The sequence below is a fragment of the Prinia subflava genome, chromosome 1 (assembly GCF_021018805.1).
Source record: "Prinia subflava isolate CZ2003 ecotype Zambia chromosome 1, Cam_Psub_1.2, whole genome shotgun sequence".
NCBI lineage: Eukaryota > Metazoa > Chordata > Aves > Passeriformes > Cisticolidae > Prinia > Prinia subflava.
Window position 1 is genome coordinate 52,410,479 of NC_086247.1, and position 24,766 is coordinate 52,435,244.

At 40.8% G+C, this 24,766-nt stretch overlaps 1 protein-coding gene and 1 long non-coding RNA gene across 2 annotated transcripts in view; one reads left to right on the forward strand and one right to left on the reverse strand.

Annotated features, from left to right (window-relative positions):
- Positions 1-241: 241 nt before the first annotated feature.
- Positions 242-3,274, forward strand: LOC134550233 (uncharacterized). Its single transcript, XR_010080285.1, has 2 exons — positions 242-3,058; positions 3,147-3,274. It is a non-coding gene; the product is annotated as an uncharacterized LOC134550233 (long non-coding RNA).
- Positions 3,275-3,414: 140 nt separating this feature from the next.
- Positions 3,415-24,766, reverse strand: part of PIEZO2 (piezo type mechanosensitive ion channel component 2) — a 287,153-nt gene continuing 265,801 nt past the window's right edge. Inside the window, exons 37-52 of the mRNA XM_063396709.1 lie at positions 23,557-23,946; positions 21,947-22,205; positions 21,248-21,430; positions 20,573-20,825; positions 19,699-19,831; positions 19,136-19,283; positions 18,808-19,022; positions 16,916-17,074; positions 15,476-15,623; positions 12,835-13,023; positions 12,316-12,408; positions 11,025-11,197; positions 9,552-9,668; positions 7,496-7,575; positions 6,007-6,175; positions 3,415-5,142 (exon numbers count right to left, since the gene is read on the reverse strand). Of these exons, the coding sequence (XP_063252779.1) occupies positions 4,890-5,142; positions 6,007-6,175; positions 7,496-7,575; positions 9,552-9,668; positions 11,025-11,197; positions 12,316-12,408; positions 12,835-13,023; positions 15,476-15,623; positions 16,916-17,074; positions 18,808-19,022; positions 19,136-19,283; positions 19,699-19,831; positions 20,573-20,825; positions 21,248-21,430; positions 21,947-22,205; positions 23,557-23,946 (2,962 nt within the window). The 3' untranslated portion in view covers positions 3,415-4,889. The remainder of the gene's footprint in view (positions 5,143-6,006; positions 6,176-7,495; positions 7,576-9,551; positions 9,669-11,024; positions 11,198-12,315; positions 12,409-12,834; positions 13,024-15,475; positions 15,624-16,915; positions 17,075-18,807; positions 19,023-19,135; positions 19,284-19,698; positions 19,832-20,572; positions 20,826-21,247; positions 21,431-21,946; positions 22,206-23,556; positions 23,947-24,766) is intronic.

Sequence of the window (24,766 nt, forward strand, 5' to 3'; positions counted from 1 at the left end):
TAATTTCTGCATATTGAGGAGGGACAAAATTTCCTTCATAAATGAGTATTTCTCCAGTTACTCTTGAGAGAGGAAAGTCTGCAGTTCCCCTGGTCATCAGTCATTCTCCAACTAGTTTTCTTCATAGCAGAAGATGGTTTTCATTAGATTTCTGCTTTAATAACAGTTCTAAATGGCAGTCAGTGGAACTAGCCTTGGGAAATGCCTGTCAGGCCAGGAGAGGCAAGAAGAGATGCTTGGTGGTCCCTTGCATGGCTTGCTACTTGCATTCCTCATGCAAATCTTGAAGCTATGGTGTGAATGACTTCTCATACCATGAACTTTATCAACTTGAAACACAGGATTGAAGGAGCTCCTTCAGTCATAGGAATCTCACTGAATAATTCAGAATACTTATTTCTTCTCCAGCTCTTTTTCTGCTGTCTTAAGTGACCACCTTAACTCTTAACGTAACCTAAAAAATCCTGTAGCCCTTCAGTACAGTGGGTCAGGGTTGTACTGCACTTGTAGGTCCTGCTCCCTTGGCTGCTAAACAGGGAATTTGCCTTTCCTTTTGCATGCTCACAAGTTGCTTTTCTCTTGTGCTCCCCAAGCTTTAAATAAAGCATTAGATTTCCTCTGGTTTCCTTCCTTTAGAAGGAAGCCACAAAACCTGATCTAAAATAGCCCAGAGTATGCACCCAGAGTAGAAACCCTGTTTAAATATCACACAGTGCCAGGCAGAGCAGCCACAGTTTTATCTATTTCTATTAATTACCCCAGGATTAGCCAGTTTACCAAATCAGGGAAAACTGACAGGTTTAATTACACAAATGGTGCAAGCTGAACCTTTTGCCTTGTGACACAGGCAAGGGAGAATTCTGGGATGCCTTGTGGTACAGTTGGGTGTCTTGTCGAAGCACTTGTCTTTGCTCTAACTTACAAACTCACACCACTGCCTGTGTAAGCACATGCAGGTTTCTAAACAGAGCCAAGGAAAACAAATTGCAGCTGAACTCTGCTTCTCCTCCTGCTTTAAGGAGTTATGTCTGGACTATTGATGGGCAGAAAAAGAGAGCTGATGCATCCATAGACTGGGAAAGCACATCAGCAGGTTACTTTGCATCTCTGACAGGATCTTAAAATTGTGACGTAATGCAGATTGCAAGGGATGTCAGAAGGTTTCAGATCAAACCTACAATCCAAAGCACGGCCACTTACAACAGGTTTTCAGGGCTTGGCCAGCCAAGTTTTGGAACCTCCATGGCTGAGGATCTCTGATCTTGGGCAGCTTCTCTGGGCATTTGCTCCAGTGTTTGACTGCCCTCACGGTAAAAATAATTTTCCTTTTATTTAATCAGATCTATCAAGCAGTCTGCAGAGACTGGCTCCACCTTTTCTGTATCTCACCATCAGGCAGCTGTAGACACCAGTAAGCTTTTCCATGGGACTTCTCTGTTTCAAGGCTGAACAAGCTAACTTGAGTTGAAAAATGTAACCGAAAATGTGTATTCTATTTTCATCTGTTGAAACCAGTTGGGGGATATTGCTCCTTATCTCTTGTAACTCTAGGGGGGGAAGAGGGCAGATGCCCTCTGTTAATGGGACACCTGATAACACCAGATAAGGCAGTGCCTTCTTATCTCTTCCTCCACCCATCCTCCTCCGAGGGACATCACCTGTGAATGGGCCATTTAAGGCCTCTCACATGACTGATAACATCACCTCATTCCATTGTGAGATGCTCCACCCAGTGGGAGGAGCCCAAGCCTTTCCACCGAGATAAAATCAGCAATCCCAAACACCAGGGGAACCTGTTTCCACTGGATTCCCAGAGGAAGACTGAACCCTTTTCTTGAGGATTGTCTCTACTTTGATGGAGATGCATCTGTCACTCCAGGAGGACTTATTTTGGGCTGCTTCCAACACCCTGACCAACAGGGTGTCAGGTTTGCATTCTGACTCTGTCAGTGGTCCTTTGTACTATTGCATTTATCTTATTTTATTTTTACCGTTTTTGTTGTTTGTTTCTTCTTTCTGACTTGGAGTCTCACTGGTTTTGCTTTCAAACCAGTACACAAGCCCAGCTCCTGCAGCCTCTCCTTGCATGTTGTGCTCTCAGCTGCCTGCTCAGTCCAGCATGTCAATGTCTTTCTTATACTGGAGCCCCCAAAGCTCCATGCAGTTCTCCAGATGTGGTCTCACAAGTGCTGAATAGAGGGGACTAATAAATTTCCTTGATTTCCACCTGTGATCCTGTAAGTATGGCCTAGTACGCTGTTGGTTCCCTTTGCCTCAAGGGCACACTGCAATTCCCACTCCTTTTTTTTTTTCTCTCTTTATTCTAAAGCTGTTCCAAACCCATCTACCAAGTCTGAATTGCTGTAAGGGTTAGTCTGCCTCAGAGGCAGGACTGTGCTGCATTTGCCTGTGCTCATGAAGTAGCTGGCAGATAATTTCTCCAGCATCCTGAGATCTGCCCTTCGAGGCAGTCCTGCCCCCGCTGTTGCCACTCCCCAGCCCCAGGAGAGCAGCTGACACACTTGTGTTACTGCAAACCTCCCCAGACCCAGGTTCTGTGGAGTCCACACACTGCTGAAAGGGCACTCTCTTGTGTCCTACAGGATGTTAAAAGAGATCTTAGATGGTACTGGTCCCACTGCTGACCTCCTAGAATGCCCCTGGAAACTTTATCTGTACAGCTGGGCTCAAAGGATGGTCTGGTACACTCCTCACCTGTTGCAGGTAGCTACACACTCCAGATCAGTGATTTGACTGTTTTAGAAATAAATAATTAAAAAAAAGACCCAACAGAAGAATCCTTTTATTTTCAAAGTTTGATCAATCCATGAAAGAAAGAGCAGCACATTTTTGCAAAGCCCAAATAACTGTACAGCTCGTTCTGAAGACAGATTTTTCCCAACAGAAAGGAAGTGTCTGTTAAAGAGAAGGAACCAGGAAGGGAGCCAGGACCAACTGTGGCCAGCATGGTTCTGCTGGCTCATACCTTTGGAAACACACTACATCCTTCACACTTCTCCTTCCAGTGTTGGTCTCCTTAAAATCACTGAACACCCAGGTGAGGGTCCATCTAACTATAAAAGACATTTTAGCATCCCTGAGTGCTATGTCAGGGCTGCCCTGTATATTCCAATTTTCATTCACAGGACCTATGAAAGAAATGGAGCAAAACTGTCCAGGGAGGAACGTTGCCTGGCTGTATGAGCAGTCACCTTTCCACTTCAAAGGAAATCAGGTTGTCTTCCAGGGAGTTCCAGTCACCAAATCATTTTGTTGTTACAATATCATGAAGCAATTTTTATTTTGTGCACGGTCAAGGTGCTCAAAGTGTTAGTTTTCACAGTATAGAATGGATGTGACAGCATTTGTCATGGAAGCACTCAGCAGAGTATGTTTCAACTTCATTTAATTGTGCTGTTTTATGAAGTTCTGCAGTAAAATGTGCCAGCAAATTATGTTAGTTTCTTTCTGGTGATTAACTAATCATTCATATAATAAATAGCAGCTAACTACAAGAAAGAGATTTATTTGTCACAGATTAAGAAGAATGTCAAACTTTTCCCATTTCATGTAAAAAGGCAGAGGAAAAAATACTTCTAAAATGACTTTGCAACATGTGCTTTATTTTAAGTCATTACTGAATCGAAACTACAAGTATATCCTTTTAACATACCCTACCCACTCAATGATTTTTTTTCTCTTTTTTTTTTTTTAACATGGAAAGAAACCTACATTGCAATTGTGAATTTTCATGCTGCAATGTTCTCTAATGAGCCATTTGTTTCACTAATAATAGCAATTAAAAAAAAAAAAGGGCATTTCTCAAGCTCATATGTATGTCTATATTTGGGAACTTAATAAACAAAACCCGTCTCAGATGTAAAAATGTGACTTGGAATATGTAAACATTTTCGTATACCTGAAACACTGGAAGAAGAATATCAGCTAACAGCAAAACAACAGTTGCCTTAAATCATCGAAATGGGAAAAAGCATGTCATGGGCAGCAGAGAGAAGCACACACTACTCAGTCTTTAAAGGGTTATAAGAAATGAAGTAGCTCATTAGGTCATCAGTTTCACTTTCTTTTCTCATCCAATGGAAAGCAGTAATGCTGAAGAGAATGGCCCAGCAGAACACTCCATAATTCACCATAGTTATTCTAGCCATTAGTTAGTCTTGACGAAGTGTCAAGCTTCAGTTGCTTTTTCTTTTTCCTGAGAAAAGTCATTGGTGTTTGGTGGAAACGTCTCCTGTGACTGTACAAATAAAATAAGGCATTTCAAGAGATTGTTACTTGTTTTCTTTTTGCTGACAGAGGCTTGTCCACAGTGTCCTTTGTACATCAAAACCTCTGCTTTTCTACAAATGGGTATGGCTAGAATGTCTTCAGTTCCCAGTGCAGCCCTGGGTGCTGGGTGTCCTGAAGGCTCATCAGTGTCCCATTACTGTAGCTTGAAAGTCAGTGATGTACAATAGCATATTGCACAATCCAAACTGTGTGCCTCCAGAAAGGATTAAGAAGGTACACTGGAGTCATCTGTGGGTTCACTCCTTTAGGTTCTCTCTAAGTTGTAATGGTCGTCTGGAAAATTAAATTAGCCAGACAAAGATGCAAACTTTTTTGCTGATTAAATTAAAAAGCAGTCCCCAGATTGTGGAGGAGTGGCACATTAAAAACAACAAATCATTCAACCTTCTTCACTGTTGATCCTTAATTTGAAAGGCAGCATGGATTCCTAAGGCCGTAGCTTCCAGGATTCCTTCAGTGAAAAATCATTGCTACCCAACTATAAAAGGCTTAGCTCTTAAGAGAATATTGTGCTTTTTAAATTTTTCCTTTAAAATTCAGATTCAACCAACTTGATTTGCAGTGTGATGCCAAAGAGATCAATTAGTTTTTTCCCTAGTCCACTTGATCATGGTCTCTGGAGAGCGATACAGGAATATCAGCTTGGCGTACAGGTCTTCCTCCAGTTCCAGTTCTCCAGTCTCTCGCACTAGGAAGATGTCAGTGCACAGCTTCAGGATGCGGTCTACATTGGGCAGCTCCTCAAACATGATGGAGTGAGAGATCCCACTGAAAAATTCACGGACAAACTTCCCTATCACCAGGACAACTGAGGCATACAGTCCCATAATGCTGAAAAGAAAGAAAGGAAGAGTTCAAATCTTGCCTTGTAAAATGGCAGCCAGGTGTGGGGAGGCTCATCTACATGGCTACCTGTGGTCTGTCAGCAGGGTGAACATCAATTTCTAATTAGGGTCTTGTTTCTGCTGTGCCACAGGACGAAGGAAAATAAGATCTCTTCAAACACCTCATAAATTTGAATCATAAACATCTGAGGCTGCTGATTTAAATTGTTTAACCCCAGTTGCTGATGGTCACATGTCCTGCCTACTACAGATTGGAAGTCACAATTGGAAATCTGACAGCAGCTGGCTGCTAAAGGCAAATAATCTGTCAGGTTTCATATCTAATATTTTTTTCTTAAGGTATATGTAACTGGTGATTAACATTTGCTGGACCCCCTTCCGATAATCCTTCTCCAAAATCCTAACAGAAGGGTGTATCTCCTGGGAATGCTTAGTCTCTTGCCTTCCTCTGTCTGTGGAGATTTATTTCATAACTCTTTCACACCCAGGGTCCTGGCTACAAGATCGAGAAGGTCACGAAAACCAGAGTTCGGGTAGAACTCAATCTGCAGCTAAACTAATATATTTTGAATTATTTCTCTTCAGTAGGAAATTGGTGGGAAGGGCATTTCTGGTTTTATTCCTACATGGAGAGCAGTTATCAGGGGTAATGCCTTGCAAATATTAATCCTTCTATAGAAAATATTAATAAACATGGATTTGAAAATCTCAGAAAAACCCTTTTCAAGATGTTGTAACATTCAAACACTACAACAATGAAAAAGAAATAACCCCCGAAATCAGCAAATAAAGTCACCTCTACTTCTATCTTATGTACTTTGTTTAATTTTACATAAAGATTTCTTCTTACCCATAACCAGCCAAGAATCCAAGGCTCGGTGGACTGACTTTATCACTGAATATGAAGAGTTCAAGACTCTCATGAGGCGTTTTTTGTCTTTTTCCAAGCTGATTCAAAACCCACCACTCTTCAGATGTATTTTTGACAAGGGAAACTGTAATATTTTCCCACTTGCAGCCTATTGAAAAAAGGAAGTGTTAATATATATCCAGTAATAATTGCAAAAACCAAACATTTTAAGACAGATACTTCAAACATCTGCATTATGAAATAACTGAGTAATGCAGAAGCAAAATTCTAACTCAATTTTACATTTCTGTATACAAAAGTATAAAACCCAGACTTCTGCGTTTTTCTTCTGTAAATCTTATCTGAATCTACATTAAATATTTAAAATATTTCATATCACCTACATGCTCTCCCATACAACTGTTAAATAACCCTGGTATTTTCAGGCCAAAATATGACTAGCACTCATCATGTCTGCATTTCATGCCTAGGGAAACACATTTAACCTGGAAGGGTAGCAGTCAGCTTCTGTACCTCAAAGTGACACTATCACCATAAACCATTTGTGTCTTACATGAAAGATATTATTCTCGTGTATCAAAAAAAGGATGCTATCCTGTTTTATGCACACTGATCACACAGACAGGAGATGAACTCTGCTCCTCCTGACCACTAATGTACATTAGCAGTGTCTACATTGAAGCCCTTCCGAAGAAACTCAGATTAGGGGCCTGACCAAAGACAGTGAAGCACTCATAACTTACTGCCACTCACAGAGCTGGGTTCAGCCTCAAGAATTGTTTTTCTCGATGAACCTTGACAAGAACATACTCAAGAGCACTACTACTATTACATTCGAGCTCCAGATTTAGCCTCTGTTGAGAAAACTGCACTTAGATAAAGACTTGTTCCTACCATTCCAACCCAACAGGTTTTTCACATGTGTATGTGCACGGGTCCACGTATTCTGTATGTCTGTGAGTACTTGTATGGATTCTGATCGAGTAATTGCACTCTGAAATTCAATGAGTTATTTAAAGTGGATTCTTTGTAGCCAGTAAGGAAGGAATAGCTTAGAAAAAATAAAAATTATGCAGTGTCATTATTTAAGCTGAGGAGCTGCATTTGCAGACATGCAACACTACTGAGTGTTCACAGTAAGGTGGCAGGGAGATGTGAAGAAGTGAAACTTGTTATCACTTACACATAAAACAAAGGAAGACAGTTCCTAAATCAGACTTGAAGGAAAGGAGATGGACCTCATCCTTAGAGTCCCTACTGTTAAATCCAAAGCTAAAATACATGGAGATGCATTTTCTGCCCTATACTGTATTACTTTATCTCTCCTCAAGCTTGCAGACATCAAGTAAAAACTATTTTAGCTGCATTTGAGACTGAGGTGCCCAACAACAGCTGTGAATGTAAAAATGTGAGTGCTGCCTTGCACTTCTTTAAACCATACTCTGTTTTCTGTGGTCTGGAGACATACCTTTCAATAGCTGCTTTATGGGTTTTGCCAGAGAATCACTAGGAGCCTTGATGTAGTATGGGTAAACTTCCTCTAATGTTCTGGAAGAAAATGAGAAATCAAATATTTCATATTTTTATACCTCTAAAATAATTTAGAAATACCTAAAAGTGCTATACACTATTCCCAGTAATTCTTGTCTTAAGTTATGACTTTACAGTGTTCAGATGTCACACTGAAAATCAGCTGGATTTTTCAGCTATGTTTTTTCAGAACTTCAGCAGAGAGTTCCATCCATACTGTCACCATTCACACACCATAAATTCCACACAACTGGGGTATCTGTGTTTGCAAGGAATACAGACTTCATATTTTTTTTTCCTTTTTAAAAAAGCTGCTTTGATAGTCAGCTATAAAGCATATAATAAAGGCAGCACATCCCCAGTAGCAAACAAGCTAGAAAAATATATGGTGAGCACAGCTATTACTTCAGAATTGCAAGGTGTTTCGATAATAACACTTGAAAAGAGTGAGAATATTTGCCAGAATTTTTCACTGGGAAATATTTTCACAGCTCTTAGGAGGTTTTCAAACTTAGAAAGAATGATGTTTGTAAAAGTTCTTCCACTGGCCTCAAAATCAAATCATCTTGAGTGGGAATAAATTACCAATATCTAAAGGGAGACATATTTCATTAAAAGCAAAGACACTCTCCTAACACTTCTCAAATGACTGAAAAATTCCAGGGAAGAGGAGCTCTCTAAGAAGTCCTGTGACACTTGGCTACATTGCATACACCAGACTGAGGAAGAACAAGAGTGGCCAATTGAAAATCTCTTCTGATCACTCCAGCTGCTCCAAGAAAAGGTAAGAGCTCAGCAGCTACACTGTCCCTGCAGAGGTGGTGGCAGAAAGCTCCCTGCTGAAGTACCTGAATGGCTAATAGCTATCTCAACCATTTTTCCTTTATGGCCAAGTAAAAAAGCTTAAATCTACAAAATTACTGCAAGACAGGTAAATACAGCTATATCCTCTATGTTACTGCTTGCCTCCTGCAAAGAGAGAATTATGAATTCCTTCCCACAAATGAGAAAAATCTACCCTCTGTGGCCATACATCACTTTAGGAGATCCTGCTGTATCTCCACACAGCAGAAAAGAGGCATCAAGTATTCTTTAAGTGCAATGATCACATGTGCAATAGCAGTTGGTTTGGATGTACGGGTGTGCATGGGTGCAGAAAAACAGCTGTGCACAGAAAAGGCAAATCTGATTTCTACCTACCAACTGAAAAGAACCTCTCAGAGTTTTCACAATCCTGGTTGGTCTCAGCTTAAACTTTTCAACTCTTGTGGCCAAAAATCAGATCAAGTGGCCATCAGGGATGATGTGTTAGCTTAGCAACTACTTAGAAACTACTGCTGTAAAGTAATCCCCCAGAGAGAAGGTGGAAGAGAAAGAGCCAGACTCTTTTCAGATCTAAAAGGAGTCACCACTGCTGTTAATGCCATAAGGCTATATCCGTAGAATAGTGTTTGATATTCATATGAAGAGCCTGCCTTGTGAATGTCCATCACAGGAAAAGATCTGATGTCAGAAAAGACTGCAGATGTTACCCTTTGACCACAGTGATTTAACATTTACTTGCCAATCTAGTACTATTCAAGAGTAAAAATGTGAGATACAGTCTGGATGGTTATTTAGAGCAAAAAAATCTTCAATACAACATCCTCAGATCCAGTTGAACTGATGTAACTCAAAGGTGAATTGAACGGTGAATATACTGAACTTGTACTTATCCAATAAATCAAAGAAAAGTTAGTAATAGCTTCATCATTGTTGTTCAGCTTGTTATTAAGGATCCAGTTTTCATCGTCCTCTCAGCCTACATTTATAATAGGAAACAAGTTTTCACCTTTAACATTACTATCACTTGGCTTCAGTGCTGCTGGAATCTATTTATTAAAGGGGGATAAGATGGACAGACAAATGAAACATTTGCACAAGCTTGATCACCTTAGGAAATCAGGCTTCAAAGGGGAAAGTTTGCATATAAATAGAAAAAGAACATAACTTACACCTTTTCCGTTTTATTTCCAGCCATCATTGTAGCGATCTCTTTTCTGGTATGTTTTTTTAGTGTAAAGGTAAGTTTATCTGATGCTATTTCAGCTTTGGCACCAAGGGAGAGATTTCTGTAGTAAGTAAAAGGGAAAACACATTGAAAAGCTACAACGACAGCATATCCTAAGCTGGGTGAGGCAGCTCCTGGGCTGCTGGGGGCTGCAGAGAAACACCCGTGGCAGAAAGTGTGTGTGCTGCCTCTGTGACACAGCAGGCCTACCTCGCTGCTTCTTGTGGCCTCCTGGCCTAGATGAAAGGCAGCAGATAAGCAGAAGGCCACTGTGGTAAATCTAAAACATTTTGAGTCATTCATGTTCACAGAGTAACCCACAAGATACAATTTGAAGGTGAAAAATGTCTTTCCACTAGTGTATGAATGCTTGTAGCTATGAAAGCACACGGGCAAACTGAGTAGCAGTACTAAACATTAATGTAAGGCTCAGAAATTATGGAGTGATGTAATTCACCAGCTAAAAGTCTGTGCTTCCAGGAAAATATTGGGAAGGGGTATTTCAAATAAAGTGGAATTAAGTGTGCAGATTCATTACAAGCCTATTTCTGACTGTGGAAGAGCGGACCCAGCATGTTCAGAGCTCCCACAGTGATTCAGCTGACCTGCTTCTGGTGCACAGTCTTACAACAATCCAGCTTCTACTTCCAAGGAAACATGTAAATATGGAAGCTGTAAAAGAACTTAATTTCCATGGAGTGATGACTCCAGTTTAATCCAGCAATCTACAGGAACCCCATCTGGCAGACAGTACCCAGCAAATGACCTTGATGAGTGGGTGTGCTCCAGCCTGAGCACAACAACTTTAGGTTGTCTCTTTCAAAAACTTCATTGTGAAGTTAGTTCACTGGGGCCATAGAAATCTCACGTGAGCAGGCAAAAGTCTCAACAAAATGGATCTGTGCTATTGTTATGGTATTTGCACATAAAAATAGTTTGTGTCACTTCCAGACTCCCTTAATAAGAGAACCAAGAAATTCTGTTTGTATTTCCTCGCAGGTTTTCTGCCTTAACTAGGTCTAAGTACTCACTTTCCATAAATGTTAGCAAGGCTGCTGTTAGGGGCAGTTCACTGGAACATCTCCAGTGAACTAAAACTGACTAAAACTGACTCTAAAACTGACTAAAATATTGTTACTTCCTTCCTGTCAAGTCCCATTGAAAATTCCACCTGGACATTTTAAATAATCTACTTGGTAGTGGTTCCACTTCTTATTTTTTCAGAACTGCAGGCTACAAATATTTTCATGGGTAACAAAAGTGACTTCTCTCTGTCTCCCTCGTACTCTCAGTTTTTTGCTCTGCCATACAATAGAATTTGCTAAAACTCTAAACCAAAGATGCAGTGTGGAACTGTTCTACTGAGCTAATGCTTGGCAAATGATCCATCCATCTCAAAATAACTTTGTTTAATTACCTCTGAATGCTCCATGAAATAACTAAGGTGAAATCAGCATTAAAGTCTAGAAGTCCCTGTATCATTTTCTGTCTGCTGGGAGGGCTGATGGTCCATAAAGAATTTGAATTTCCCTCCAGATCTGCTCGAGTTATATCTTCTCTTGCATAGCCCTCTAGAAACTGCAAAGCAGCCTGTAGGTGCAGAAGAGGAAAAGAAAATTTCAGTGCAGTGATATTCACAAGACACAGAGCCACATTTCCCATTCAGACAGATTTGTAAATGCTTGATTAATTGTAAGAGCAGTGGTGTGCACTGATTGTTTTCCTCAGGTACCAAATGAGGCTTGAGATAGGAAGGGGAATCACAAAGTATAGCCAAGCTAAAAAGGCAAAACAAAAATGGCTTCATTGTTTGATGCCCACGTTGGCCAAAGCTAGTGTGAAAGTTCATGAAGTAAACTCTGTAGAGGCTATTTAAACTTGAGTTAAAATTTTACTCTGTCTTTTTTTAAGTATCTTTCTGCATAGAAAAGTGTCTGCAAAGGATAAAGCAACCAGAACCTTGTAACTTCCAAAGGGATCTAGGTTACAATATTAGAGCTATTATACATGGGCTATTTGATAGGATCTAATATCAAATTCTAGTATCAAATTCTTTAATGGGCTGGTAGCAAGCACTCCTTTTAAAGTTATATCTGATCAAATGCCAGATACATTGGCAATGCAACAGCTCCTACTGATTACTAGAGCTTTTCCCGTAGAAACTTGTGAAAATGGGCATGTTGCTCAATGGAACACTGAGACTACATTTAAATGCTTTTGTTTTGACATTTTAATGTCAAAACCTTTCTAGGCTATGCACACTTTCTTTTGACAGCACCACCATTCCTCACTGGAAGGTGAAAGATGTGTGCTCTGGGAAGGAGCATGGGGCTTACAAGTGCATAAGACACTGTTTTGTCCCCACAGCATGTTGTCTTTGGCAGTACACAAACAGTGTCACATTTCCTGAAGGTTTGTGTCATTTAGAGGGGAGGGTTTTATTCAGATAACAGGACAACTAGGGTTTCTGACTTCCAGGATTTTGTGCAAAGATGTCTACATTATTGTTAGCTTGGCTTACCATAACCAAGCCTTGTCCTGACAAACGGCGTCTGAACCTTTATTCACGCAAATCCTCTTTATAGAAACATCTTCCAGTTGATGACAGCACTGATGACCACTTATAACTACACAAACAAAGCTCACAAAAGGCCTCCATGGAAACACCCACACATTTTTACGTAATGAGGTATTCTACTTTCACTTACAGTGTCATCTGAATAGCTTTTCAGAAACTCATTGAACTCATTCGGATCCAAACTTTTCAGCTGATTCTGCTGAGCACTCATGGTAAAAATAGGCTGGGAAACAAAAGAACACATGCTTATCACATTTACTTCACACTGGCTCTTACATAGACACTACAGCATTCTGTGCATCACAGCCCAAAACAATTATGGCACTCAATTCAGCAAAACAATATTATAATCTCATTCCACTGTGATGCAAGCTACCTACAATTATCTTATATCCACCATGTGGACCTGTGGGATAATTTATGAAGTTTCCACTGCCAGTAGAGTCTGGTTTTGACTTGAAAATGACGATAATATTTTACCTCGGTGATAAACTAACATAATTTTAAACATAAAAGGGGTCATCTGTGGAAACTCGCCAGGTACCTTGCATAAAGCAGGAGAGTTCAATTCAATGAAAGGAAGAAAAAATAGTACAAGGAAATATAATGCAAAAACAAGAGTTTGCTTTTAGTAGTTCTTCTTTTTTACCTGATAACCTCCTAGAGTTATTTTGATTGATACATCTAGAGGTTTGTTGGTGATGCCTGCAACAGATTTGATTAAAGACATGAAGAGCAGTGGGAACCAGACAATACAAATCAGCAAGACGATAATCATGCCACCCATTCCATACTTCACAACTTTCTTTTTCTTCTGGCCTCTTGGTTGGGGATATCTCTGCAAAAGCAAACAGCAGTATGGTAACATCTCTTCTGTCAAAGGTATACTTCATATGATTTGATGGGTGAATATTTAACAATCTTAAGGCTTCCCATCTCTTGTGGTAATTTGCTAGCCCATGTCAGGCCAGCTATTTTGAGATTTTTTAGCCAAACCTGCACAGACACCCAATTTCTGATAACAACAGAGAAAAGTATCAAATGAACCCAAAGTGTGTGTCCAGTGTGAAAAATATTGTAAACCTCTTTGATTTTGATTCTTCACAACCATAAAGAAGGAAGAATTTAGGTAGGATAATTAGATTTTTTTGTCTAAGCACACACATGAACACACAAGAACAAAATATAAAATAATAGCAGAAACAGTGATACAACAATTTGTTCCGAAAACTACTATCATGAGGGACCAACTTTCTTGTACTTGCACTCCCAAAAGTTTTATCTCAAAACTCCTTAAGGCAGACTTCCTCTTATAGGTCTTGAAATGCTGCAAACTGTATATTGTGGGGGATGGAGAGAGCAGGAAAATGGTTCACCAGCAACTGACATACACAATCAGTAAAATGTCGGATATTGCACTACCTCCACATTCATTTCACACCTCACTTACAGTATTTCTGAGTTCACAAGCTTGATCTAATCTGTTTCTAGTGAATTCTGCACCAACTCCAGTTAACGGATGTTTTAAATTTTGTTGGCCTTCCTAAAATCTGGATATTGCTCATGTAATATCCTTCTCTTTCTTAGCTTCTGAGGACAAGAGTGACTGCTTTTCTTTTGCCTTCAAAGCAGATTGCATGGCATGTCTGTTCTGCCTTGCCAGTAATTCCTGTCCTCTGTTATTTGCCTCATGACTGAATACTCTTAATACTTTCACCATCATGTACAATGTCTTAGTTTCACTGTAATTTATTTTGGTGTAATTCTCTTAAAGGATTTAACTCCACAGTGTTTAGTAGCCTGTCCTCCATGCACTGCATACCACACAAGCAAAATAAAGATGCACTGTACTGCACTGCACCTCAAACACACCAGGAATCTGGCTTTCAGAAAATTGTTCTTGCTTTGCAACATGCACCCATAAAGCCCTGTGAGAATATTAAATTTGTAATACAATGCTATATTTAAAACCAATTATTTACTTTTCAAATGCAGTGTATCAAGTCATTTGTCTCAGGCTACAGAATACTGTTTTCATTAAAATATCATATCAAGATCAGCAGGGGTATATTATTTGTCTGCAGGAGATTAGTTCAGGCAGCTTTAATGGTGTTACAGAACATCTCAGAGAGTCTAGCAGTCCAAGTACTTAGGCATAGCACTCAGTGAGAGAGAGAGAGAGAGCCAAAGTACCTTGAACAACACTCGTAAAGTCATGGCACAGTTATTTTGCTGTATGGCATTAGAACATACATGCAGCTGAGACAAGGAAACCTTCCCATGTCAGATCTCTGCTACACATAATCTGAATTGTAGCATAAAAAATGCAGTGAGATGGAGAGTCAAAGTAGAGTGGGGTTATTACTTCCCTGACTCCTGAAGTTCTTCAGAACTCCTTCCATTCATGGCAGAAGTGGGAGTCCGAGAGAAAAAGGGTATAAGCAAGATTTGTGTGCACTTTAGCTCTGAGTTAATCTAAGTGACATACTTAGAAGGTTATTGCTATTAAGAGACAGAACTATAATAAAAGTAGAAATACGTCAGAAACACTTAAAAATAAATCCATTTCAATGCAGATGTAGAATTTCTGACTGGTTTGGTCACTCTTATAATAGTGTTTGATTTCTTTTTCAAATTGGCAAAATAAGCAAGCATATGGTTGCAATCTTTAGAGCAGTTATAAAGAATCCAGAATTTGCAAGTTTAATTTGAGCTGAAGCTTAAATGATTTAAGGAGAGTGAAATTTCAGTGAGACAAATGGTGGTTTATCTGGCCTGCAGTTCAGTTCTGGATGTGCAGGGACTCTCCTGAGATAAAGGAGCCAGCTGAGTTCCCTCTGCAGTTACACGAACCTGGTGTCCCTGGCGAGGCTCTTGCCTCACCATGAGCGAGAGCTCTTCCTTCTACTGACCTTTCTCCTCAGCTGCAGCTTCCCTGCTGCTCCAGGTTACTCATTTAGTTGTGTGTGAGACTATGTGAATACCAGAACTTCCAACCCCAGCCTTGAACCCCAGGCATGCAATTAAGGCAGCAGGCACATGCTTGTGGAGTTCATGTTAATGGTGGAAAAATCAGCTGGGCACCAAAGAGAAGCCATTTGAAGTTTCATTCACGGCTGCCAACTAATGTAAAGTACCCAGCCTGAATATTTCTGAACACAAGTGCCAGGCATATCTTCCAACCAACTTTTTATGGTGGGTTTCTCAATTATTTAGGGACTCATGATTGTTGCTCTGCCCTTCTGCATGGGGGAGAGAAGGCCTGAATCAGTCATATGGGGTTTCCTTACTTTTTCTGACTCTCGCCAACACTTCAGGATGAATATGTGAGCATAGATATCTTCAACACAAATCCAGCTAGAAAGACTGAGAGTGGTATCAGTCCAAACCCAGTCCATTACTGCTCTCAGCTCAGTCAAAAATGGAACTAGGCGGAACCTAAAGGGAGACCACAGCAGAAAACTTGTCAGAAACAGAAGCATCACATCAAACAAGCACAGCAAGTGTATATATGACAAGAGGGAGAATTACAACAACATGAAAAGAGCTTAACTGGGGATTCTGTAAACACAAATTCAATCACATCCTGAAATTGCCATAGCTCGTGTTACTCTAGATCTTCTTGCCAGGCCACAAGCATGATTATGCATCATTACATCCATAATTGTGACTGAGCCACTGATGGAATAGTACAAGATTTCTTAGATTCCTCTGACCTGGGAGAGGAGCACGTTTTCCACAAGATGGTGGGATTAATTTTATACCTCTTTACACCATGTGTTGTATGGCATCTTTGCAGTAGGTGGGCAGCCCTCTACTGCAAATGGAACTGGGCTTTGTGACTCAGGATAAAACAGCAGAAGAAGGTGGGAATCAACAGGAAATCAACACGCAAAGAACAGCTGTTCAAAGGGCATCATTCTCTTTCCTAGTCCCACACTTCCCTTTCAGCCACGTCTCAAAGAATATTTCATGTGAGGAAAGCTTTCTTCTGTAATTTTCCTTGGAATGCAACTAGCCCATACTGGAAATACTGTGAAAAGGCTGAAATTATTCATTTTTTTTCTGTGAAATATAGATATTCCATTTTTTTCTGTGAAGCCAGGGCACTGTAACAGTGAAAATGGAGGAAGTGGTCTGCCTGCGTAAAGCCACCTTTCACTCCGAGGTGATGCTGTGCCTGTTCCTTGCCCTAACACGCTGAACTCCTGAAGAGTTTGAAATGTGCAACACTTCTCAAACCAAACATTTTTTGTTGCCTATTTTTATGTTCCTGTTTCTCAGGTGTGTTGTCTTTCATTCTATTCCTTTCACCTGCTGACATAGAGCAGGTAGACCTGTTCCAGAGGTCTCTTTGGTTTTGACACCTTACTACTTTTTAGGACTGCAGAACTAATAACATTACCTGTTTTCTAGCACAATGTGCAGCCCCTATTTCTATTCACAAAGATGGTCTCTTAGAAGAAGTGTTACAAAAGTTTTTTTCATAGGGGACTGAATGGCTGACTGGTATATCAGGCTTCTGGGTTTCAGGCTGAGAGATGAAATTCCAGAAATAGATTTTTCTTTTTTCTTGTGGGGACATATGGCATATACAGAGTATGCGTTGCAGAATCCATTGTCTTATTGCCAGCAGTATGTGAAGAAAAATCCTGGATAACCCCAACATTTCACTATAGCAGATCCTTACTACACAAAAGAAAGACGAAAGGCAGTAAGTCTGTGCTTACCCTTGAAATAAGAACAGGTTGACATAGTTGTAACTTTTTGTGAGGAAGTTGCCAAGAACACGGGTTGGATATCCACAGCGTATCTGATAAGCTGATAAGCCAAAATAAACACATTTCACAAAATACCAGAGCTGGGCAACTGTGTTCTGGCTAAATTTCCTGTAAAGGAAGAGATAAAGGAAAACAATGAGATTTGTATCCGTGTATGACCAAATTAGCTCGAAATGTTCTTTCACTCCTGGCAGTTTCCCCTTCCTGAGGTCCTGTGAAAAGGTCTTGGCTGCTGACCCCATGGCAGGGTTAAAAGAGTATTGGAAAGACACCGAATGAAAAAGTCTAAAGGCAGCATCCATTGCCACCTCAGGGTCACAGGGGAGAGACTGGGAACAGGCTCCCCAAAGAGTGAAGGCTTTGGGCAGTGCCCTCTCCCTCTGAATGCTGAAGGTCCCTTGCCCAACACAGACCAGTCTCCTTCGGCCCCCATGATGGCTCAACCCTCTCTGAGCCCTGGGTCGGGGCTCAATCAAGACAGCTTTAGTGGCTACTTGTGTTCATGAATGCACCTCATACAGGAATTTAAGATGGAGTGACCTCTGAAAATATTTTCTGCCCTTTCCTGCTTGACTCAAGCCTTATCCCAACAAACAGTTCAGCCAGCTCTTCACTTTCTCTTCTCCGGACTGAACTAACCCTCAGCCTCTCCTCACATTTTGGTTGTTATTCAGTAGCACAGTGGATCTGCAGCAGAGGCCTCCTGATGGACAGCATTTGTCAGCCAGCCATAACCCAGTATTTTCAATTTCATCTCACAGAAGTATTTTAATTAAGAAATTTGCAGGGGGTTCTAATCTCACATAGAAGGAACACAGGATGTTTCAGATGCAGATTTGAGATTAACAACTTGATAAAGATTTCCCAAAAGCACAAAGTCAAAATTATTTTATTTCATAACAATTCTCAATGTGCAGTAGATAAGAAATCCGTTCCAAAAATGATATTTTTTTCCAGATTTGGGCACAGTTGCTACTGCACTTTGTTTTTGACAGAAAGTGAGACTTTTCAGTCTTCCTTTACACTATAAACCTACTTCTTTTTCCCAGTAAAATAACTTGACTGTTAATGTAGTGTAAGGTGCCTAGGTGACACACTCAATTTCCATGGACAGTCAATGGAGTGAGGGAAATTCTTCACGGCAGCTTAAAGTAGGAAGAGGGGAGTTAGACAAACACTAGGGAGGGAACCTTAACACCTCTGCACTGCAGGCTGCAGTGCTCAGTGCCCTGGGCCATGAAATGAGAAATGTTAGATTTGGGAGTGAGCCTGACCAGGTACGTGACACAAAATTTCATGCAGCGGGTGACCACCTCCACATCACCTCCAGAGCCAAGTGGTTGAAGTACAGGAGGAGAAATTTGCTCTTCAGAACAGGCACACATTTTAGACATTTCTCAGTTTAAGGAGATTTAAATCCACAGTTCACACATTTCAGCAAAGTGCTAAGTTATAAGTTACTCTGAGGGAGACATTTTCTACTCGCTCTTTCTTTTAAAGCAGCATGCAGCAGTCCTGGGACCAGGCAATTGGATCAGAGATCAACATTGTCTCAGCTGAAGGCTCTAATCACTCAATTACAAGCAATTTCTCCTTCACCTGCTGGCATTTTGGCCTAAACTGAGAATATTTCTCTACATATATAAGTAATTCTTCCTCAAACTTATATTGGCCACAGTTACTGCTGTGGAAATGCATTCCAACCTTCTGTTTAGAAATGAGGCAAAGAAGAAATTCGATCATGATTCCAAAGCCTAGCTATAAACATCTCCAATTTAAATACAGAGAACTTGGTAGACCATCAATATTCCACCCATAATGTTTGTTTATAAAGCTTATACCTTTCTGTCACTCCAGGCAAGATAAAGAACATCCAGAAATGTATTCCGAAAACAAGGATGACCTGGAAGATGACTTTTCCCATGACAGTCTTTTTGAGGTACAGTGCTCGATCTACCACCATGGTACCAAACTGAATAAGCACCATCACCAAAAATGCCTCTGGGACCTGGTCCTCTGATAATGAAGAGGTGATATCTGCTGCAGCAGAATGTTTCTGAAAAGCAAAATATAAGGGTGGTCAAGGACAAAGGACACTTGCCTGATATTTAGCACCTACAACACGTAAATCCTGGTGAGGATTTACAGACAGATGCCTCTGTGACGTACCCCAAAAGCCCAAAATCCAAATACAATGATGATGAAGTCCACGGTATCTGCGAGGAACATCAGCACGTACACATCAGTCACCGCGCTGTAGTCTGGATGAATCAGATTGTAGAAAAACTGTCTGATGGGCACGTACACCTGGAGAGTCCTAGAACAACACAGACCACAGCGTGATTTAGTAACACATAACTTGCACTGAAGAAAGTAAGGGCTGAGGGTGGTACAATTAATATTTTTAAAGGTATCTAAGATGTGGTCTGACAGCCTTCACAGGACTGCAGAGACACCACTCTTTTGTTCTGATTGCTCCTAAACCACTGTATTAGGATTTATTCAGTGGAAATAGACGTAGCCAACCGAGGTCACATGGGATGTTTAGCTTTTTTATCAGGCAGATGCTATTTGAACAACTGCTGATCTGTATGATGTTCAGCTGGTGAGACATCTGCATACAACGAACACTTGAATTAATATCAATAGTAGCCTGCTCCCTTTAAATGCTGGCTTACTGCTTTCCTGTTTGGAACCTCCCCCAAACCCACACAACTCCTCATATTGCTCACTTTTTAATTGTAAAAGCCTTGGCTTTGATCATTTGTTCTCGAAACTTTTCCATGAGAAGCTCTTTTCTAGATTTTTGCTTGATGCTTAACACACTGCTTCCCTTCTGACTGCTGTTCCGTGTACTGGTACTTCCTGGAAAAAAGGCGAGGGAAAGAGAAGTTCAATTCAAAAGAAAAGTTTAAATGCTAAAGCTGGAAAGTAATAAATCTTGAGACTTCCATCTCATATCCCACATTTCAAAGACGCTTTGAAATGAGTTCTGCTTGCTTTCCCCCAGCATGGTAAGATCTTGAGAGCATCCAGTAAAGTTTTAATCACTGGCAGATCCAAAACTTGATTAATAGCTATAAAAAGAGAAAGCCTACTAGTGATAAAAGCAGGTAGTTGATTGATCTGGCTCAGTCACCTCAATTGGTATTATATATGTTTAGGCTAGTGTACCCCTGCTCTTTTTACAAGATGGGACATGTACTCTATTTCAATATAACTAAGAAAAACATTTTCTTATATCAAGTGTCTACAAGTGTAGATATGAGAAATACATGTGCTTTGCATTCCCTCTAGCTGGAGATTATGCTGGACCAGAATTTCTGGATTTGGGCCACGCTGAGCATTCCCTTCCCAGCTTTTGGATAATGTCATTTAAAAAACACAATGAATCACAAAGTATGGCTCTCCATTTGAACTTTAGGAAGGCTTGGAGTGTGTTCAAACATGAAGATACATTGGCTGATATCCTATTTCATCACTGAGAAGCAGCAGCGTTCAGTAGCCCCTGGGAGCTCCACAGCAACCAGTCCAAGGCTTCAGTAGAATGATCCTATGAGAAATGAACATTTGTCCTTCAAATCCCAGAAATGCCATGGCAATTACCTCTCTTAGATCTGTGTGAGGAGAAGCTGGACCTGTGAGAAAGCTGGGATATGCTGCTAGAACTCTTCCTCCTGACGGCAGTCTGCTGCTCGGGGAAGTGGACATGGATGGACTCCACTGATGCAGCAAGATTGACAGATTTCAAAGAGGCAGAAGAGTCTCTCCTGCCTCCTGTCAGAGAGAGCTCATCATCAGTATCCCCTTTATTACTGGAGCTGTCTCCTTTCTCATCTTCATCCCACAATCCATGGCACTAGTAGAAAAGCAAGAAGAGAATATATCAAGCCTGTATTTCTGTCACAATACTTATCCCAGGCATTGCTCAGCTCAGTCGTGTTCACAAGGGAGAAGACAAATTCAGTGTGTCAGGATATCATAGAAACATTTAAGTTGCAGAAGTTCTTTAAGATCATCAGTTCAACTGTGTACCCAGCACTGCCAAGTTCACCACTAAACCACGTCCCTCATTGCCACATCTAAATGTCTTTTAAACACTTCCAGGGATGGGGACTCAACCACTTCCCTGGGTAGCCACTTCAAATGATCAATAACCCTTTCATGGAAGAAATTTTGCCTGATAACCAAGTGAATGACTTCTTTATATCACACGAGTGATTTAAAAAAATAAAATTAAAAATTAAATATAAAATAAGAAACTACCTGAACCCAGATTACCTTTAAAATGGATCTGTGGAAGAATAAAGCAAGAAGCTGAACAAGATCATAGTGCACATAACCCTCTTTCTTCTCAATGCCAATAATATTGGGTGGATGGTAAGGTTTATCTTTTGTGTAATCCACATGTTTATTCCAAGGAAAGAAGCCAAACTGGAAGAAGTATTTGATGACAATGGCCACCTGTTTGGAAACACAACACACTTGGGGTGTTTTATAAGCATGTCAGATATAGTAGCTTCATGACAGTAAAAGGATAAAATATGACTACTTTGTCAGTTTTATGAGAACATAAACAAGCACACTCATTACTACAGAGGAATAACACTTCACATTTCTCTAGTAATAAAATCAATCAAAATTCACCAACAGATGTTACACAGTGGTACTTGAGATACCACAAGCAGTGAATTCTGTCTCTTGATTAACCATTACAAAGCAACAGTTTGCAGATGGTCTGTTCTTGTGAGAAGTGCTTTACATGCCGGGAAGGATATTGCTCACTGCAATGAAGGAAATAACAAACAAGATCTTTCCATACTGCAAAAATTGCTGAGGACTTGAGAAAACACTTGTATTACTACGAAGGGCCAAAGGCCCAGCCCAGGTCCCAGAGATCAAAACCAGCAAAGGGACCATGCAAAGATTACACCTTCAGTTTTCTGTGTTAGACACGGGCTTGCAAAGCCAGCAGCATACCTCAGTGTAGACAATGGCTGTCATCCAAAAGCGTTTGCTTGGCCGAGGAACAGACAGCATGGCCCACAGGAATATAAGGATGGGAAGCACCAGGGTGATCATGGAGGCAGAGATCATGTGGTTAAGGATGATCACAAAATAGCACACCATTTCTGACCGGGCCACCAGTGTATTGTACAGGGCATAAATAAGGAGCAAGACTCGAGGCTGACCAACATAGAACTTCTCTGACTCCTCCAACTCGTCATCATGAAACATCCTGCGAGGAGCAGAGTACCACAGATGAGCTGAGCATGAACTTCACAAGAGCAGCTTTTCAAATTGCTACTGTTTTTCCTTTTGAAAAGTATTAAAATCTGCAGCTCAGTCCAATGGAACAAAAAAAAAAAAAAAAGGGGGGGGGGAAGGATTTGGTATTATAATCAAATATACTGATTCTAAGCTCAGAAAACAAGAATTTCAGGCCAAGTAACTAGAAGCACTGTTTTGCTGATTTTTAATCTACCCAGAAAGAGAACCAGCCTGGCCTAAGCACTTCTACAAACACGGCTTTCCTACAGCTGCACAATCAACATATTTCATGCAAATCACCCAGAACTGGTGTGGATTCACATCTGATTTATCAACACAGATAGGAATTCAGAGAAAAACCAGAGGTACATCATGAGATCTATGTATGCATCATCCAGGGGCATAAGATTAGAACACAAAAAATACCCATGATCATTAGATGTGTCCAGTTTTCTATTTATATGACTCAAATAATTATCAATGGCAGTAACTTTCATATACATTCATAATCCTCTCTGCGTTTCATAAAGTTTCCTGGCCTGAGGAGAGGTCTTACTAAAAAGCAAAAATTACTACGGAAAACCAGAAGACACGACACCGCATCTAACAAAGTCAGATTTTTACACCCTCTCTCTCCAGGTGCAGGCAGGCTGAAAGGCAATTCTGTGGTTTAAGATTTTGCCTCTGCATTTGGGGAAGCCCTCCCCAGCTGAGTCAGGCCAGAGAGCAGCTGAAGATGTGCAGTGGCACCATCCCCACCTCAGTGCTGCTTGTGCTACTGAGTACAGTGTCTAAGGGGCAAAAAAGGGAACATCCTCTCCCTTATGAAAGGATCTAGCAAGGTGGTGTCTCTCCATAACCCTCAGCTCTCACTGGCTTAAACAAAATGTGCCAAAGGTCAGAGTTTTCCTTACAGCAATCCAAAATAATTAAAGGAGAAACATTTTCCCAGACAGCCCTAGAGGAAACTCATTTGAAATCACAGCTGCCTGGAGAAGAGAAGCCCTCTCCACAAAGACTATTTAGGAAAGCCCTTGACCCCAAAACAATTTGCAGCACAGAAATTCAATGCTAATCAAAACAATTAAATATGGCATCTAGGAAGAAAGCAGAGATTCCTTCCAAGATGAATTTGAGTCACTTTAGAAATCTCAAATTAGAACCACTGCACAGGAAATGAGCTTCTTCCCTTAAACCAAACTTAGCACAAGGTCCATATCAGAATTTGTAGGCTAGTTCTGAGACAAAACAAAATGGAAGTTGTTACTACAACTTTTACACATTGTGATCAACAATTTTTCCTGGTCGAGGATTCTTACTTGTTGAGGAGCAGCTCACTAGCTGTTAGCTCGTGCGTCAGTGGGGGCAGAATCGTGTCAAGTTTGTCCGTCCGACTGTCGTCCGGGCTCACCATCATGAGGCTCTTCCCAGCTGAGTCATCTGGGGAGCCAAAGGGAAGGTGTTCAAAGCTGACAGCTTTGCTGTAGGAAGGTGGAGCTTCTGCATTGCTGTCCACTGTGGAGTACAGTGGCACATCGGTATCAGGAGTATATGCAGCTCCTTCTGAATCCAGGCTATAATCTTCCACCTCCTCTTCCTCCAGCCTTGATGCAGAATGAGCTCCTTCTTCCTCATGCTCCCCTTCTACCTCCTCAATGGTTTCTGTGGTCCCCTGACGGGAATAGAGCATGGTGACCTGCGTGGGTTCACTGTTGGAGATGGATGAAGAGAGTCAGCCCAGTTTTACGAGACTCATGATCAAGCAAAGTTTGTTAACTGTACCTTTATGCAGAGAGCTGAGCAACCTCATTGCATTCCCAGGCCTTCAAAGTTCCTATGATCTGGCAAAAAAGGTATTATCCTGATCTCTTACACAGATGCAACACCTGGGTCCATCTGCTCCTTCAATGACATCCCACTGAACTTCCAGTGATTACCACCTTTTAACACCAGCAAGGGGCAAATTAACATTATCAACAAGAGAAACTACACTGCCTTTCTGAAAGCAGTTCAAACTTTTCAGAACAGAGACAACACTTGCTATTACATCTATTTAAGACATGCTTCATGGTGAAGGATAGGCAGCCATGGGATTCCTTCTAAACACAGTGCTTTTAACAACAACTGTATGAGTGTTGTATACAACTGGAACATGAACTGAACACACACATATCAAGTCTGACTCATATAAAAGAACATGGAACTTGCTAGCATGGAGAAATACAAGCCAAATTACAAAACTGTTCCAGTGACTGGGTATCTTGCTTACCTTTAGATTGCCCTATGTTCTTCAATACAGTCTTTCCTTTTATTTTACCTGCCTGCTTTACTTCTGTATGTACCTATTTCTGGATTCAACTCTCTGATGCGCTCTGGTCAGTTCTTTGCTGGATTCACCCTCCTTACTCTTGGCTTTGCACAGACTCATAGAATGGTTTGGGTAGGGATGTACCTTAAAGATCATCCAGTTGCAGCTCCCCTGCCGTGGGCAGGGACATCTCCCACTAGACCAGGTTGCTCAGAGTCCCA